The 13,447-nt window shown below is 39.7% G+C and overlaps 1 protein-coding gene and 1 pseudogene across 4 annotated transcripts in view; both read right to left on the bottom strand.

Moving 5' to 3' along the window:
* LOC106733379 (ankyrin repeat domain-containing protein 26-like) overlaps positions 1-12,896 on the bottom strand; it is a 28,009-nt gene extending 15,113 nt beyond the window's left edge. For 3 of the 4 annotated variants that reach the window (XM_027766698.1, XM_027766699.1, XM_027766700.1), the window contains exons 1-3: positions 12,738-12,896; positions 672-700; positions 513-585 (exon numbers count right to left, since the gene is read on the bottom strand). In XM_027766698.1, coding sequence (XP_027622499.1) covers positions 513-585; positions 672-700; positions 12,738-12,861 — 226 coding nt within the window. In that variant the 5' untranslated portion in view covers positions 12,862-12,896. Of the gene's footprint in view, positions 1-512; positions 586-671; positions 701-6,645; positions 6,802-12,737 lie in introns of those variants that run through there. The other variant, XR_003547198.1, reaches the window with a different exon arrangement.
* Positions 8,499-9,872, bottom strand: LOC102499578 (transmembrane protein 135 pseudogene; annotated as a pseudogene).
* Positions 12,897-13,447: the final 551 nt, after the last annotated feature.

Below are 13,447 nucleotides of genomic sequence, written 5' to 3'. Positions count from 1 at the left end.
CATAGCCATTACACTAACTGCTGGTTCGCTAAAGCTTACATTTTTAAAAATCTCTTTTTTTTCTTATGCTTTGAATATCTTCTTTTCAAACACAGATATCAACAATGATATCTGCATTATTTATGTCAAATCCTTTCATCAAAATTCTAAATGAGGGAACCAGCAGTTAGCTTAATGGCTATGTCGCTGGACTCCCACGTAGTCGACCGTGGTTTGCGTCCCAGACCTGGTGGCTTAAAACTCACGCCGGCCACGTGTGCGTGTGTGCCCAAGATCCTGAGAGGAAAATGGAGGAGAAGGGATTGCGGCGTGACCATCCCCCCTGGGGGGTGATTTCTCACTTTCTGTCTCTATGTCTCTCTCTGTCTGTCTGGCGAGTGCACACGCCCTACAGTGAAAATCTCTCAAAAAAAAAAATTCTAAATGAAGAATTAGAAAGGAGAAGATTACGAGCATTTCAAATATTTCAATCTACATTTTTTCCTGAGTTAAACATGTATTGCAAAATTTACCTGGTCTTGGTGTTTGCACATCCTCCACACCTCCTGCTTTCTTTGGAACAGAATCTTTCTCTTCAAGAGTAGGCTGAAAGGGTTTTGGAACAAGATGATAAATGTATTTTTCATATAACATATAATTAATAATTCAAGTAAAAATATAAAAGATTTTACCATCAAGTGAGAAGTCATCTTGGGAGACTCTAAAAGGCAAAAGGAACATATAATCAATTATTTGTAAATATGACAAAAACCACGCATACATTCACGCAGAGATAGTATGGAGCTGATTCCTCTTAGCTTTGGAAATGATTACTTCAGGTTTGGGGTATATTTTTTTACTTCTTTTTTTTTTGGTTAGTACAGAAACACGACAGACATATATTGAAGGCAAACAGGTTTAATCAAACATGCAGTTAAGATTTCAGAAGTAAGATTATGTTTCAAATGCCTATAACTAAAATAGAAAAGTCCACATATACCAACATGAACATGCTGAATGACTGAGACAAATGATTTTTTTTTTTTGAGAGATTTTCACTGTAGGGTGCGTGCGCTCGCCAGACAGACAGAGAGAGACATAGAGACACAAAGCGAGAAATCACCCCCCAGGGGGGATGGTCACGCTGCAATCCCTTCTCCTCCATTCTCCTCTCGGGATCTTGGGCACGCACGCACACGCACCCGGCGTGAGTTTTAAGCCACCGGGTCCGGGACACGAACCGCGGTCGACTACGTGGGAGTCCAGTGACATAGCCATTATGCTAACTGCTGGTTCCCGAGACAAATGATTTTTAATCAGAGTGCAAATCACTGTCCTGCAAGCAAAAATGTCAAAGCAGATGGTGGAATGCAACTATGTACCTTTAATGCAACCTATCAGAATTGTCTTTAATGTAACCTATCAGAATTGTCTACACCATATACTACAAATAAAACAAAGAAAATACACCATATACTATAAATGTTATTTATATACTATCCCGCCTATCTTCTAGTTTAGGAAGTATAGAGTTGTGGTGGCAGTTCACTGTGGCTGAGCTATGATGATGGTTCAGCTAAATGCTTTCCTCATCAGAGAAAGTATTTAGAATTAACCAGCTTGGGTAGACACTCTTAGAATAATATATAATTAAATATTAATTTCTCCCATACCTATGTGGGCTACAGGCATGCCTACATTTCTGGTATTCTCTAGTTTAGTCACATTAAAGCTTCTTGACCCACTCCTATAAAAAGGCATATAAAACACATCTAAGAAATAATTTATAATCAGCTTTCAACATAGAAGTATGGTTATCAAAAAGAAAAAATGAACTGGCATGCAATTGCTAAATATTAATAGCCCTTTACATTTTAAATTCAGTTCAATATTGACTGAAAATAACCATGTTAGTATTAAAGGAATTAACTTTATATATTTTTTTCATTTCCAAAGTTAGTTTGGTTTGGTATGTCATGGTAGTCTTTAAAGAAGTTTTATTAAACAAATATCTTATCAAATAATTCATTATCTTAAAACACACAGCCAATGTGTCTACATTCAAATTAATCTCATTGAGGAAATAATATTGATACAATGCAGATTTCTGATGCCTGATAGTTTTGGAGGGGAGACATGACTGGCTACAGTTCATCCTAATTTTACTAATCCCTCCTTTTGCCAGTAATCTCTGGAGCAGCAGTAAACTCACTTTCTGTTTCAGTACAAATATACTAAAGCCAGAAGTGACAGAAGTGAATTCTCGCATTTCCTCAACATTTACTCTAAGTTATCTAGCTAACCTTTTTCTTACCCTCTCCTTCTCTCTTCCCCTTCCCCATCCTTTTCTCTCTTCAAAAGTAATCTCTTAATCTGTGACCCTGGTTCTTCCATTTTGGCACAGTTTTTAAGGATTATTCCCACTACTTCTTTCTTCTTTAATAGCAGCATCTTACATCTAAAATGTCTATCTCTCTCTCTATTGCTTCTTCCTTTTGGGGAGAAACATCCTGAGAAATAAAAGCAAGATAATCTCTTCCCTTAATCCTGTTATGTTTTGCACAATTATTCACTGGTTCCAGAAGAAATCCTTAGAAATGCAGAATACCATACCTGCTGAATCAAGATTTGCCTCTTTAACAACACAATTTGAAAAGCTCTGGTCAATGCTGAGTCTGCTTCCATTTTCTTTCAACTGCACTTGCCCTTTTGGAATCTAGACTCAAGTTCTTCTCTACTAGGTCTCCCAGAGGGAAACTGCATTAGAACTTACACATTTTCCAATGGACTTTTTACCAGGCTCAATGTTCCCTGTGCTCTCCATAACTAGCCCTATTTTCTTCTGCCCAATTCTCTTACTCTGGCCCACGAGATAGTATCCTGTGAACCAGCGATGTCTGATGATTGCCATCTACTCTTATATTCATCTATGGCAGATAAAACACTGCTCTCATGACTGGGCCCCTCAGTCTTTAATGCCTTGCCGATAGTGAGAAAGACAGTAAGGGTGAGGCAGCTGTGCTCTACGTCCCTAACAAGTTTCAGTACTGGAAGCCCAGTCTGTATTTTTCCTGTATTTTTAATCCCTACCCTTCCTTTTCCTAAAGGATCATTTTATTTTGCACCCTCCACTGAGCACAGCTTCTCCTTTCCCTTAGTTTATGCCCTGTACTCCTTGCCTTTCCCATTCTCATTCCCTCCTTTGCTCCTCTCCTGTCTTTATTTCCTGACTCTCCTCAGGGCTCAGAGGACCCTCCAATAGCACCAGTAATCCAGCTCCCTTAGTGGCTCTCTGTTCACTGTTGCAGACACCTGCTAAGATGTATAACTTCTCCCGGCCTCTCTTTTCTTTTTCATTACTGTGCACTGAATAGGTGACTTTCTTTGGCTACTAGACAATACCTGTGTTCGTGTTTTACATAACATGCTATCAAATGATTCTTTTATGAAGTAAAATCCTTACCATGCCATCACTCATCTACTCTGTGTTTTCCTTTCTCACGTGCGGCACCAGAGGAAGAGCCAGCACACTGCGAGGCTGGACTGTCCGCAAATTCACATCGATAGTGAGCTGCATAAAGATTTCCTAAGAAAGAATCTAAGATTTCCTCACTTCCTAAGAAAATACCTGAAGTTTCTATTTTAGAAGTAATTACATGCTCCCTTCATCAACCTGGTCTTTTATCTTCACACAGCTCCTGCCTCTGTAACCTGAGCACAGAGGCCACGGGTGACATATACACAGACAGAATATGAACTTATGTGCATATTTCAGTAAGGAAAAACTTCAAAATACCTGTAGCTCTACTTTACATTCCTCACCAAAAATAAGAGGACATTTTAAAAATATGTATTTAAGTAAATTCTTTAAGAAGTACACTTGTTATACCATTTACAGCATTAAACATTTAAAATATTAGTTTTATTTTGTTTTTGTTTTGTTTTTTAGGTTTTGCTACAGGGCACGTGTGCTCACTAAAGAGAGAGAGAAAGAGGGAGAGAGAGAGAGAGAGAGAGAGAGAGAGAAAGGAAATATGAGAAATTGTCCCCCGGGGGAGATTGGCTATGCTGCAATCCCTTCTCCACTCTCCTCTCAGGATTTTGGGAATGCATTTGCATGCATTGCTGGGTGTGTTTCTCAAGGTGCTGGGCCAGGACTCAAACTGTGCAGTTGGCCATGTAGGATCCAGTCACCTTAACTATCATGCCACCTGGTTGGCCCTAAAATACTTCTAAAATCAGAAATTTTTTGACATTAAAATAAGGTGCTTGGCAGGAAGAGAAACTTGAGAGTTTGCTATGTTGAGTACAAACAGAATACTGTAAAAGCGGCTTCATGCAGATCAACAAGGTGTTTAGAAACACTTACATTTTTTCTTTAAACTTTGCCGGAAGGTGTGTATGCTCACCAGAAAGACAGTGAGAAAGAAAGTGAGGAAACATCCCTATGGGGATGCTGCAACCCTTTCTCTTCCATTTCTCCCTCCTTTCCAGACTGTGGGCATGCCCTCACATGTGCCTGGAATGTTTTGGGAGTTGCTGGTCTGGTCAGGGAATCAAACTGCATGGTAACCACATGGGATCCGGCCACCTTAACCACCACACCACTGGCTTGCTCATAAATAATCTTTGATAAAATTTTGTCTAATAACAAAACTGGCACAGGATAATGACAAAGCGGGAAAAAAAAACCCCGCCTTTTACATTATATTTTACATTATATTTAAATAATAGCAAATATTAGATATAGTATGCAACTTTTTCTCAATAAGAAAATCACTTCCAAAAGTATAGCAAGCCTTAAATAAGAATAAGACTCTTTACTTATTAAGCATCTGAAATATGCCACACACTTGTTTGTACATTTTCTTTTCCATACATAATAACTATGAAAATGATTATCATGATGGGTACTCCACTTTCTGCTCCATGGTATCCCAAGGGGTTAAGAGTAAAATGATGAATACGGTCAGCAGATGGCACAGTAGTTACGTCTATGGACTTTCATATGGCTGACCATGGTTTGAGTCCAGGACCCAGTGGCTTGAAAATCATGCTTAGTGTGTGTGTGTGCGTGCCCAAAATACTGGCAGGAGAATGAAGAAGAGAGGATTGTGTAGTTGCCATCCCCCCTGTGGGGATGATTTCTCATTCTCCCTCTCTCTGTCTCTGTCACCCTCTCTGTGGTGAGCACATGCACTCTAAGGCAAAAACCTCTTAAAAAAAAAAAGAGTAAAATAATGCATGGATGTGCATAGGCAGAACACTGCCCTCTGCCTAGCACATCCTCGTCCTAGACTTTCACACAGCTGGCTCACTCAGAAAGGTCTTTTCTGGGAACCAGCAGTTAGCGTAATGGCTATGTCGCTGGACTCCCACGTAGTCGACCACGGTTCGTGTCCCGGACCCGGTGGCTTAAAACTCACGCCGGGCGCGTGTGTGTGCGTGCCCAAGATCCCGAGAGGAGAATGGAGGAGAAGGGATTGTGGCGTGACCATCCCCCCTGGGGGGGGATTTCTCGCTTTCTGTCTCTATGTCTCTGTCTGTCTGGCGAGCGTACGTGCCCTACAGTGAAAATCTCTCAAAAAAAAAAAAAAGATATGTCTTTTCTGACTAGAGAATTCCACACCCACCGCAATCCTGATGACAAACTCCCTCAACATTATCTAACCTAGCCTTCTCTTCTCCTTTATATGAAGCACTGATTATTACCTGTAAGTGTTTGCTAGTGGGTTTCCTGTTTCTACTGCTGTAGCAGAAGCCCTCATCTTACATCCATTGTCAAATTGTCTAGGCTCATACTTAGCCCTCAACAGTAGAAATTTATTCAAGGCCAAAGCATTTAAAATCTCATTAGGGGCCTGGCAGGCAGCATGGTGGTGGACTCCCACATGACTCACTGTGTTTTGAGTCCCAGATCTGGTGAATTGCTTTCTCAACTTCCCTTTTGCTCTGTCTCTCTGGTCAAATTTAAATAATAATAACAAGTAAAATAAATAACTCAAAAAAAAAATCTCATTAGGAGGGGCCAGCAGGTGGATTGGTGGTTAAGGTGCTAGGCTCCCACATGGTCAAACATGGTTTGAGTCTCAGACCCAGAAGCTTGAAAGCCATGCTGGATGCACATGTGGACATACGCAAAAACTTGAGAGAATGAAAAAAGGAGGGACTGTGATGTGCTTTTCCAATACAGTGAACAATTCTTGGCAACATTGTTAACAAAAAAAGTAAAACCTCACCTCAATTTACAAGCTACTTGTGTTTCTTGAAAATTGAGTAATAAAATCATCTAGCCAAAAATATGCTATTTATTGAAATGTAAAATGAAATTAGACTCCAGGATCAACATGGAGGAACAATCTCACTCCTCACATTAATGTCCTGTAAAATATTTGGAAAAGATGCAGTGTTGGGGATCAGCCTCAGCGGGTGTGGGGTGACTCGTCGGAGGTGGTGCAGGAAAGGAAGACTAAGGCCTTTTTCATGCATGTCCACAGCCGGACATCCCCAGAGATCACTCTCTGAGGAGTGACCACTGCTAGGAATCATCATGCCTTTTTATTGAAAATGTGATACATGCAACTAAACGGGTGAGGGGCTACGTGTTCTAATTATCAATTCATAAAGTTTTAACAATAGAGATCATAGATTCCATTCAGGGTTTGATTAAGGGCAGGTTTATTAATCATCGATACAATTCAACAATTGTTTGATTGATGTAAGCAAGTTTTTGGGAACTTCGGGGAGTGTGGTTTCAGAGAACAGCTCCAGCAGGCAGAGTTAATGATCAGCCGGTGTTCAGCAGTAGCCGTCTTGTGATTACTAAAAGAAAATTTCAAGTATATAGGTATTAGTTCTTATGGATCTTAATAAAGAATAATATTTATATAATTCTATAAAGATCTAAAATTTAATTAAAGAAATCTTAATATATTTACCTATCCTGAAGAGGTGAAGTTACTGTTCACTTGGTGAGGGCAGGGACAGTTTTTTCAACTGGCAGTAAAGTGACTAACAAATTAATGAAAAACTTTAAAGTGGGTTTCAGCCTAAGAGGTTATTTTAAAGCTTATGTTAAATGTGTTTTTAAAGGCCTTCCAAAGGTCAAGAAGGACTCCAGTACACCCTCCATTGTAACCGCGTGGATGAAGCATTGTAACTAAGGTAATTAACAGTAGGTGGTCAGAGCAAAGGGGAGCGTTCGGGGACTTTTTTTGGAAATTTTATCATATACTCCGGATGTATAAGAGAGCCATGTAATTCTTTTATAGTAGTATATTAGGGAGTCAGAGGGGGGTCGCCTCCCAGCAAGGCTACCACAGTCCCTGGAGCGTACAACAAGTGGCCTTGCCAAACATGTTGAGTGGACCCAAGCTATTTTCCTAGGTCTGGGGGCATACAGCAATGGCCTTGCCAAGTGCTGAACCAACAGGAAGCGGAGCTCAAAGGTCAGGGGGCTCAGACAGATCCTGGAGCCCTGCTGGGTCAGACTCCTCCAACGCAGAATATAGAAAAACTGAGGATCATTTGGCCAAGCCAGTGGTTTTCCACATCCATGATACGTTTTGTTCATTTAAGGAATGCTTGCAGTATTTTGTGAGCAGAGGCATATAAATCAGAACTTGACACAGTCTCACAAAGTTAATTCCCCTAAATACTGCATCATTTCCAAGTATCTTGTTACTACATTTCTACATAAATTATTTAATATTGCTTGCAGACATAATTTAATTGATAATAATAATAATATCAACCTCTACAGTAATCCAGACTCAGATTCTGGCTAAGGAGGAAGCTTAATCATTAAGTGATACTTTCCTCAAAAGCTTCGTATTTCTGATTGGTAAGAAAAATGAATTAAAAAAGAAACATCTCTCATTAAACATAAAGCAGGAGTGCCTCCATTATAAACTGCAAATTTCCATGACTAGAAATTTGCCTTCTTCTCCTTTGCCTAAGAGTAAACTGAGTGATTAAAACTCCTATTGTCTTTAAACCCCACTCCTCCTGATATGGAGAGATCCTGAATTCATGAATAATAACTCAGAGCTGATAACTGTCTAAGGTTTCTGCCCTCTGGCAAATTTACTGCCCCTCCCTGGAACTACATGAGAATCTGAAAACCTTGAATGGATTAGTACCTTGAATAAATTAGTACCTTCAATAGATTAGACTTCCTGCTTCTCTGAGTCCTCCCTTTGATACTGCCTAGGGTGGGATCTGAGCCCAATCCCCACCCTGACGCCTCCCTGTCCCAATTCCCCCATAAAATACTGTGTCCAACCCCCAGTCAGCCTGGAGATTCCCAGTGTTAACTCCTCCACCAGGGTAATAAATAGTTCTCCTAATCTGTCTGAGTGCTGCTTTCCATTCCTCAGTGTCTGTTTTGTTTTTTGTTTTGTTTTTGTAACAAACTAACACTGAAGTTTGAACTTGAGCTCCCTTCTTTGTGCTCAACATAATTAACTCTTCAGGATAAAATGATGAACAAGATAGTTGCATTATAAATGCAGTCATCTTCAAGAAAACTCTGTAGGCAACTCTGGTTTTACAGTTGGATATCCTGGATCCAACCTGGCGATGAAATCCTGAAGCATTTAGATGAATCAATAACAAAAACATCAAGGACTTTTCAGTTCAGGACAGCTTATCTGCCTTTGCTGAGCTGTAATGGGAACTTCCAGTAAGATGGTCACAAGGTTTGCATGTCCATAACAGCTGCCAGAAAACAAACTGCTATAGAAATGGAATACATGCGAGTATCGGATCTGCATGAGGAACAGGGAACCTTCCCTACTTCAATGCCTTTGGAATACATTGTCCCCACCAGCTTGGAAGCTGAATACATGAAAATTGTTGTGCTTCTATAAAAAGTCATTGACAAACCTGCCAAAACCCAGCTATAATACATGTAGTTCACCATCCAGGTTTCTGACCCAGCACAGGAAGCATCTAGTACCCTAGTGTATACTAACAAAAGAGCCAAGAAGAGCTCTGAGCTGGAAGTTTTCTTCATTGTAGAAGAGAAGACATAGCTGAGGTGACTGTGTAAATGAATGCCTAAACTCGGAGGGGATTCAGAGGCAGCACTTGCTCAAGCACCCCACACTAAACATTTGGATAAAACTGTTTATGCAGTAAGAGATTCAGTTATCCTCCTAGTGTCTGCAACATCTATGACTTGGTCTATGTTTGCATATAGAACCCACAATTCTCCTGATGAGAGCAATTATATTCAGACCTCATGGTTTCTCCTCATGCTTCTCTTTCTCTCCATTTTTGCATATGCTGCCTCTGGTGAATGAGAATGTGTGGGGATTTCTTCCTCTCCTATAATAAACCTTAATGTGGAAAATATAAATCCTTTCATATCATCTGCATCTGAAAAAGAACATGTACATGGCAGCTGTGAGGCAGAACAAAAGGACTTCTCCATTTCTAAATGGGGGCACAGTTCCTCTTGCTACACCCATTCTTCTTAGTGTTTCTGTGGCCAAGGTGGCCCTATAATTGTGGGCATCTATCTCCTGCTTTTTCTTTCACATAAGATGTTGGCAAAGTGACACCAAAGCCAGGAGCCCATGAGTAGAATTTTCCAAGTATTGTCTTTAAAATGTAGAAGAAAGCCATACATAAGACCCCACTAGCAGTCAGAAATGAAGTGGGTTGTAGGGTCTCAGGAAATAGTTGTGTAAATAGTAGTCTGATTTTTGTGTCTGGAGAACTGCTGCAATCAGGTACAGGAGTGCCTAGACCTTCAGGGACTCCTCTAGAGTGCTCCTGGTGATCTACAGGAAGGAAACCCAGCAGGAAAGGTGCCAAGTGTGGCTGATCTCAAAGTAGTTGTGATGGATGGACTTGCTGAGGGCTGCTATGACAAAGAGCCCAGGCATGACTTTCAAGCAACCAGAACTGGGACTTCAACTGTGACTGGTTATGTGGGAGTCCAGCACCTTAACCACTACACCACCTGCTGCTCCCACCAGAAACTTTTATTTTTAATAAAAAGATTAAATAAAATATTAATTTATAATCTCTCACTGAATTCCCATGTAGTCAACTATGGTTTGAGGCCCAGATTCAGCAACTTAAAACACATGCTGAGTGCATGCGCATACATGCACACAATTCCAAGGAGAATGGAGGAGCAGGGATTGTGGCATGGACATCCCCCCTAGGGCATGATTTCTTACTTTTCCCCTCTCTTGCTCTGGCAAGTGCACATGCCCTATAATAAATAAATATAATAAAAAAATTATTTAGAATTAAATTTTTCTCAGTTCTTCATTAAAATCAGCTATAAATCATTCAGAAGAATCTGAACATTTGTTTCATTATTTGCAACTATTTTTAAATTTGCATTTAAAATAACTTCTAGAAAATTTTATAACATAGAGGTCCTATTTTCATTTAACTGCTATTTCTGTTGTGTTTTTATACTAATCTCTATCATCTTGACTCCATATTTAACATGCCCTTCTTAAATGAATTGTTCTCCATCTCTTTCCTCCTCTTTGCATCTGCCTAGCTATTCCTTTGGGTGGCCTTTTCTTTTTTTTTAAAAGTAATTTATTTATTTTTTAAAAGTTCTTTATATATAATCACTGTACATTTCCACAGAATGGAAAATGAATATTGTCAGCATGAATACACTGCATATAGGTGTATTCTAGACAAGCAAACACATGTGCACCGTGTGCTTTTCAAGCCTCCAGGTCCAGAATGTGAACTGCAAAGGTGGCCAGGTGGAAACCATCCACTCTGTCTTTGCCCCTCTCTTTCTCTACAGGTAGTTACTGACCTGTCTGCTTCTCTGGGCAACGTTGTAACTAGTCAGAAGCCAACCAGAAGCTAGGCCATGCATTTATACTTTTCAGGAACCAGTACTGTAAGCCAAGTGATCCACTGATTCTTTACAAACTACCCAGTTTCAAGTATTCCTGTTTAGCAACGTAATAACAAATGAATATGGTAAATGGGCACAGCTAAATGGGTGGAGTTAACAGACAACTGGAACTGTGGACATGGTTTGGAAATGGGCTAAAAGGAAGAGGCAGTTACAAGTTTGGAGAAGCAGGCAAGTAAAAGCCTAGATGATGGTGAAGCCTTGGAAGAAGAAAGATTTAGAAATGAACAGAAACCTTTTTTTGGGAAAAAAATAAAGCTAAGACACTTGTGGGACACAGATATGGTTTATTATCTGTTGAGGAGGATGTGTACAGTATTCTCACATGGGCTGGACTGAGGTGTACATCATGCATGGTAGACTCCTTACAATACAAACGATGTATAGCAACAGAATGTATGGATAATAATAATGATAAATTAAAAAGAAACTTTTTAAAGATTGAATAAATGTCTGCAATAAGAATACTGATAGAAATATAGGGAACGAAAGCTGCGCTCAGGTTTCAAAAAAAGGGGAGATTGGGAATAGCAGTTGGCATAATGGCTATGACACTGGACTCCCATGTACTCCTATGGACTCCCATGTACAGTTTGAATCCCAGACCCAGTGGCTTAAACTCATGCCGGACACATGTGTGTGCATGCTCAAGATCCTAAGAATATAATAAAGAACAAGAAATTGTGACATAGCCATCCCCTCCCTGGGAAGTGATTTCTCGATTTCTGTCTCTCTGACTCTCTCTGACGTTCCAGTGAGCACACATGCCCTATAACAAAAACCTCTCAAAAAACAAAACAAAACAAAAACTTCCCTGTTGACCAGATTGTAAACAATCATGTTGATATAAAAAATATTTCAGACTGTCTTACTATATAATAGTTATTCCTTATGATATGGTGAAAGATACTGTCAGACACACAGGAAGGGGGTTAAAATTCTATTCCAAAGAGGGACCAGCAAGTGGTGTGGATTTAAAGGTGCGGGATCCCGCATGACAATCAGTGTTGATCAAGGCCCAGTCCTGGAACCTTCGGCTTGTAGTGTGCATGCCAAAAATTCTGTAAGGAGACTATAAGAGACATGACTATGGCATCGACAATTCTCCCAGAGGATGTCTTCTAACCCCTGCAACCATGATTCTGTCTCTGGAGAGTACACATGCCATACTAGGAGATAAGAAAGAAACTAAAAATATAAGTCTCTTCAGACTGCATTCAGTGTTGGCATGGCTTTTACTACATAGAATAAGACTAATCTGTGCATGACAGTTCAACATTTCAATCATCACTTAAAGGCTAAAGTATATTACAATATGCATATCTGCATCAATTCTTAATGAATACATTCTTACCTTAAAATCATACATGAATAGAGGTTTCAAGAATAATTATTAATAATAGTTGATCAATATTTAAAACATAATATAGTAAATCCTCTAATACTTAGACAGTCAAAAAACTAAAATTTAAAAAACATCTTAGGTGATTTTCATCATTACCAAGAACTTACAAACATAATCTAGAAGGATTGGTTTAACTATTTCATAAAAAGAAAAGAAAACTTCCATGAATCACACATTCTTCAGGTATCACCCAGTATTCTCTTGCCTTTAGCATACTAAATTTCCAAGGAGATTACTACACTTAATGAACAATTAAGCATCCCAGGTAATTAAATTGTTCTTCATCAAGAACACTTACTCTAATTTTTCTTTCCTGCTCAATAGAATAAACAATTGAGTATTCCTCTGTTGGACTGAAAGACACGACACTATTCTGGGTCATTTCGAGAAAAAGTCATCACTGTTGATATACCTTCAGAGAGAAATGAAGAAGTGATAGTTGTGTACCTTTTTTCTTCTGAATCTGCTTCACAGCATCTGTTGTTCTCAGCCAATTGGAGTGAACCACCAGGCGGTGACGTGTCCTCTTTCCGATATTCCTACCACCTTCGCAGTTCTGGTGGTCCACCATTTCCTATATTTTGTTTTCTTGCCTTTATTTTCAAAAGACCTGGAGTTCCGAATTTGAAGAAATAAAGACACTGGTTTGTAATCTTCATACTGATAACTACAAAACCAATTTGTGAGAACTCCGCGATCTTTCCCATCTTAATTTATTTTCTTTCAAAATGATTCTGAACGGTCAACAACATACACAGAAATGCATTTTCTCAGCTACCAAACAGAGGTAAAAGGAATAATGTGACGCACTTGTCATTTCCTGAAAACTTGCAACAACCAGAAATAAGGCTTTATACTGGGACCAACACATGGTGTCATGGCTAAGACGCTAGACTCTCCTGTTGTCGACCAAAGTTTGAGACTTGTACCTGGTGACTGAAACGCAAAATGGATGTGTGTGCGTGTATGCTCAAGACCCTGAGAAGAGAATGGAAGACAAGGGATTGTGGTGTGGCCACACCACCTGGGGAACGATTGCTTGCTTTCTGTCCCTCCGTCTCTCTCTGCCTTTCACTAGGCACACCCGCCCAGTAGCGAAAGCCTCACAAAAAAGAAAAAATTCTTCCCTGAGAACCAGACTCTTAAGCAACTTATGA

This window comes from Tupaia chinensis, unplaced genomic scaffold (assembly GCF_000334495.1).
Source record: "Tupaia chinensis unplaced genomic scaffold, TupChi_1.0 Scaffold143636_1, whole genome shotgun sequence".
NCBI classification, from domain to species: domain Eukaryota; kingdom Metazoa; phylum Chordata; class Mammalia; order Scandentia; family Tupaiidae; genus Tupaia; species Tupaia belangeri.
The sequence above is the reverse complement of the archived record's forward strand: the minus strand, read 5'-3'. Positions and strand labels throughout refer to the sequence as shown.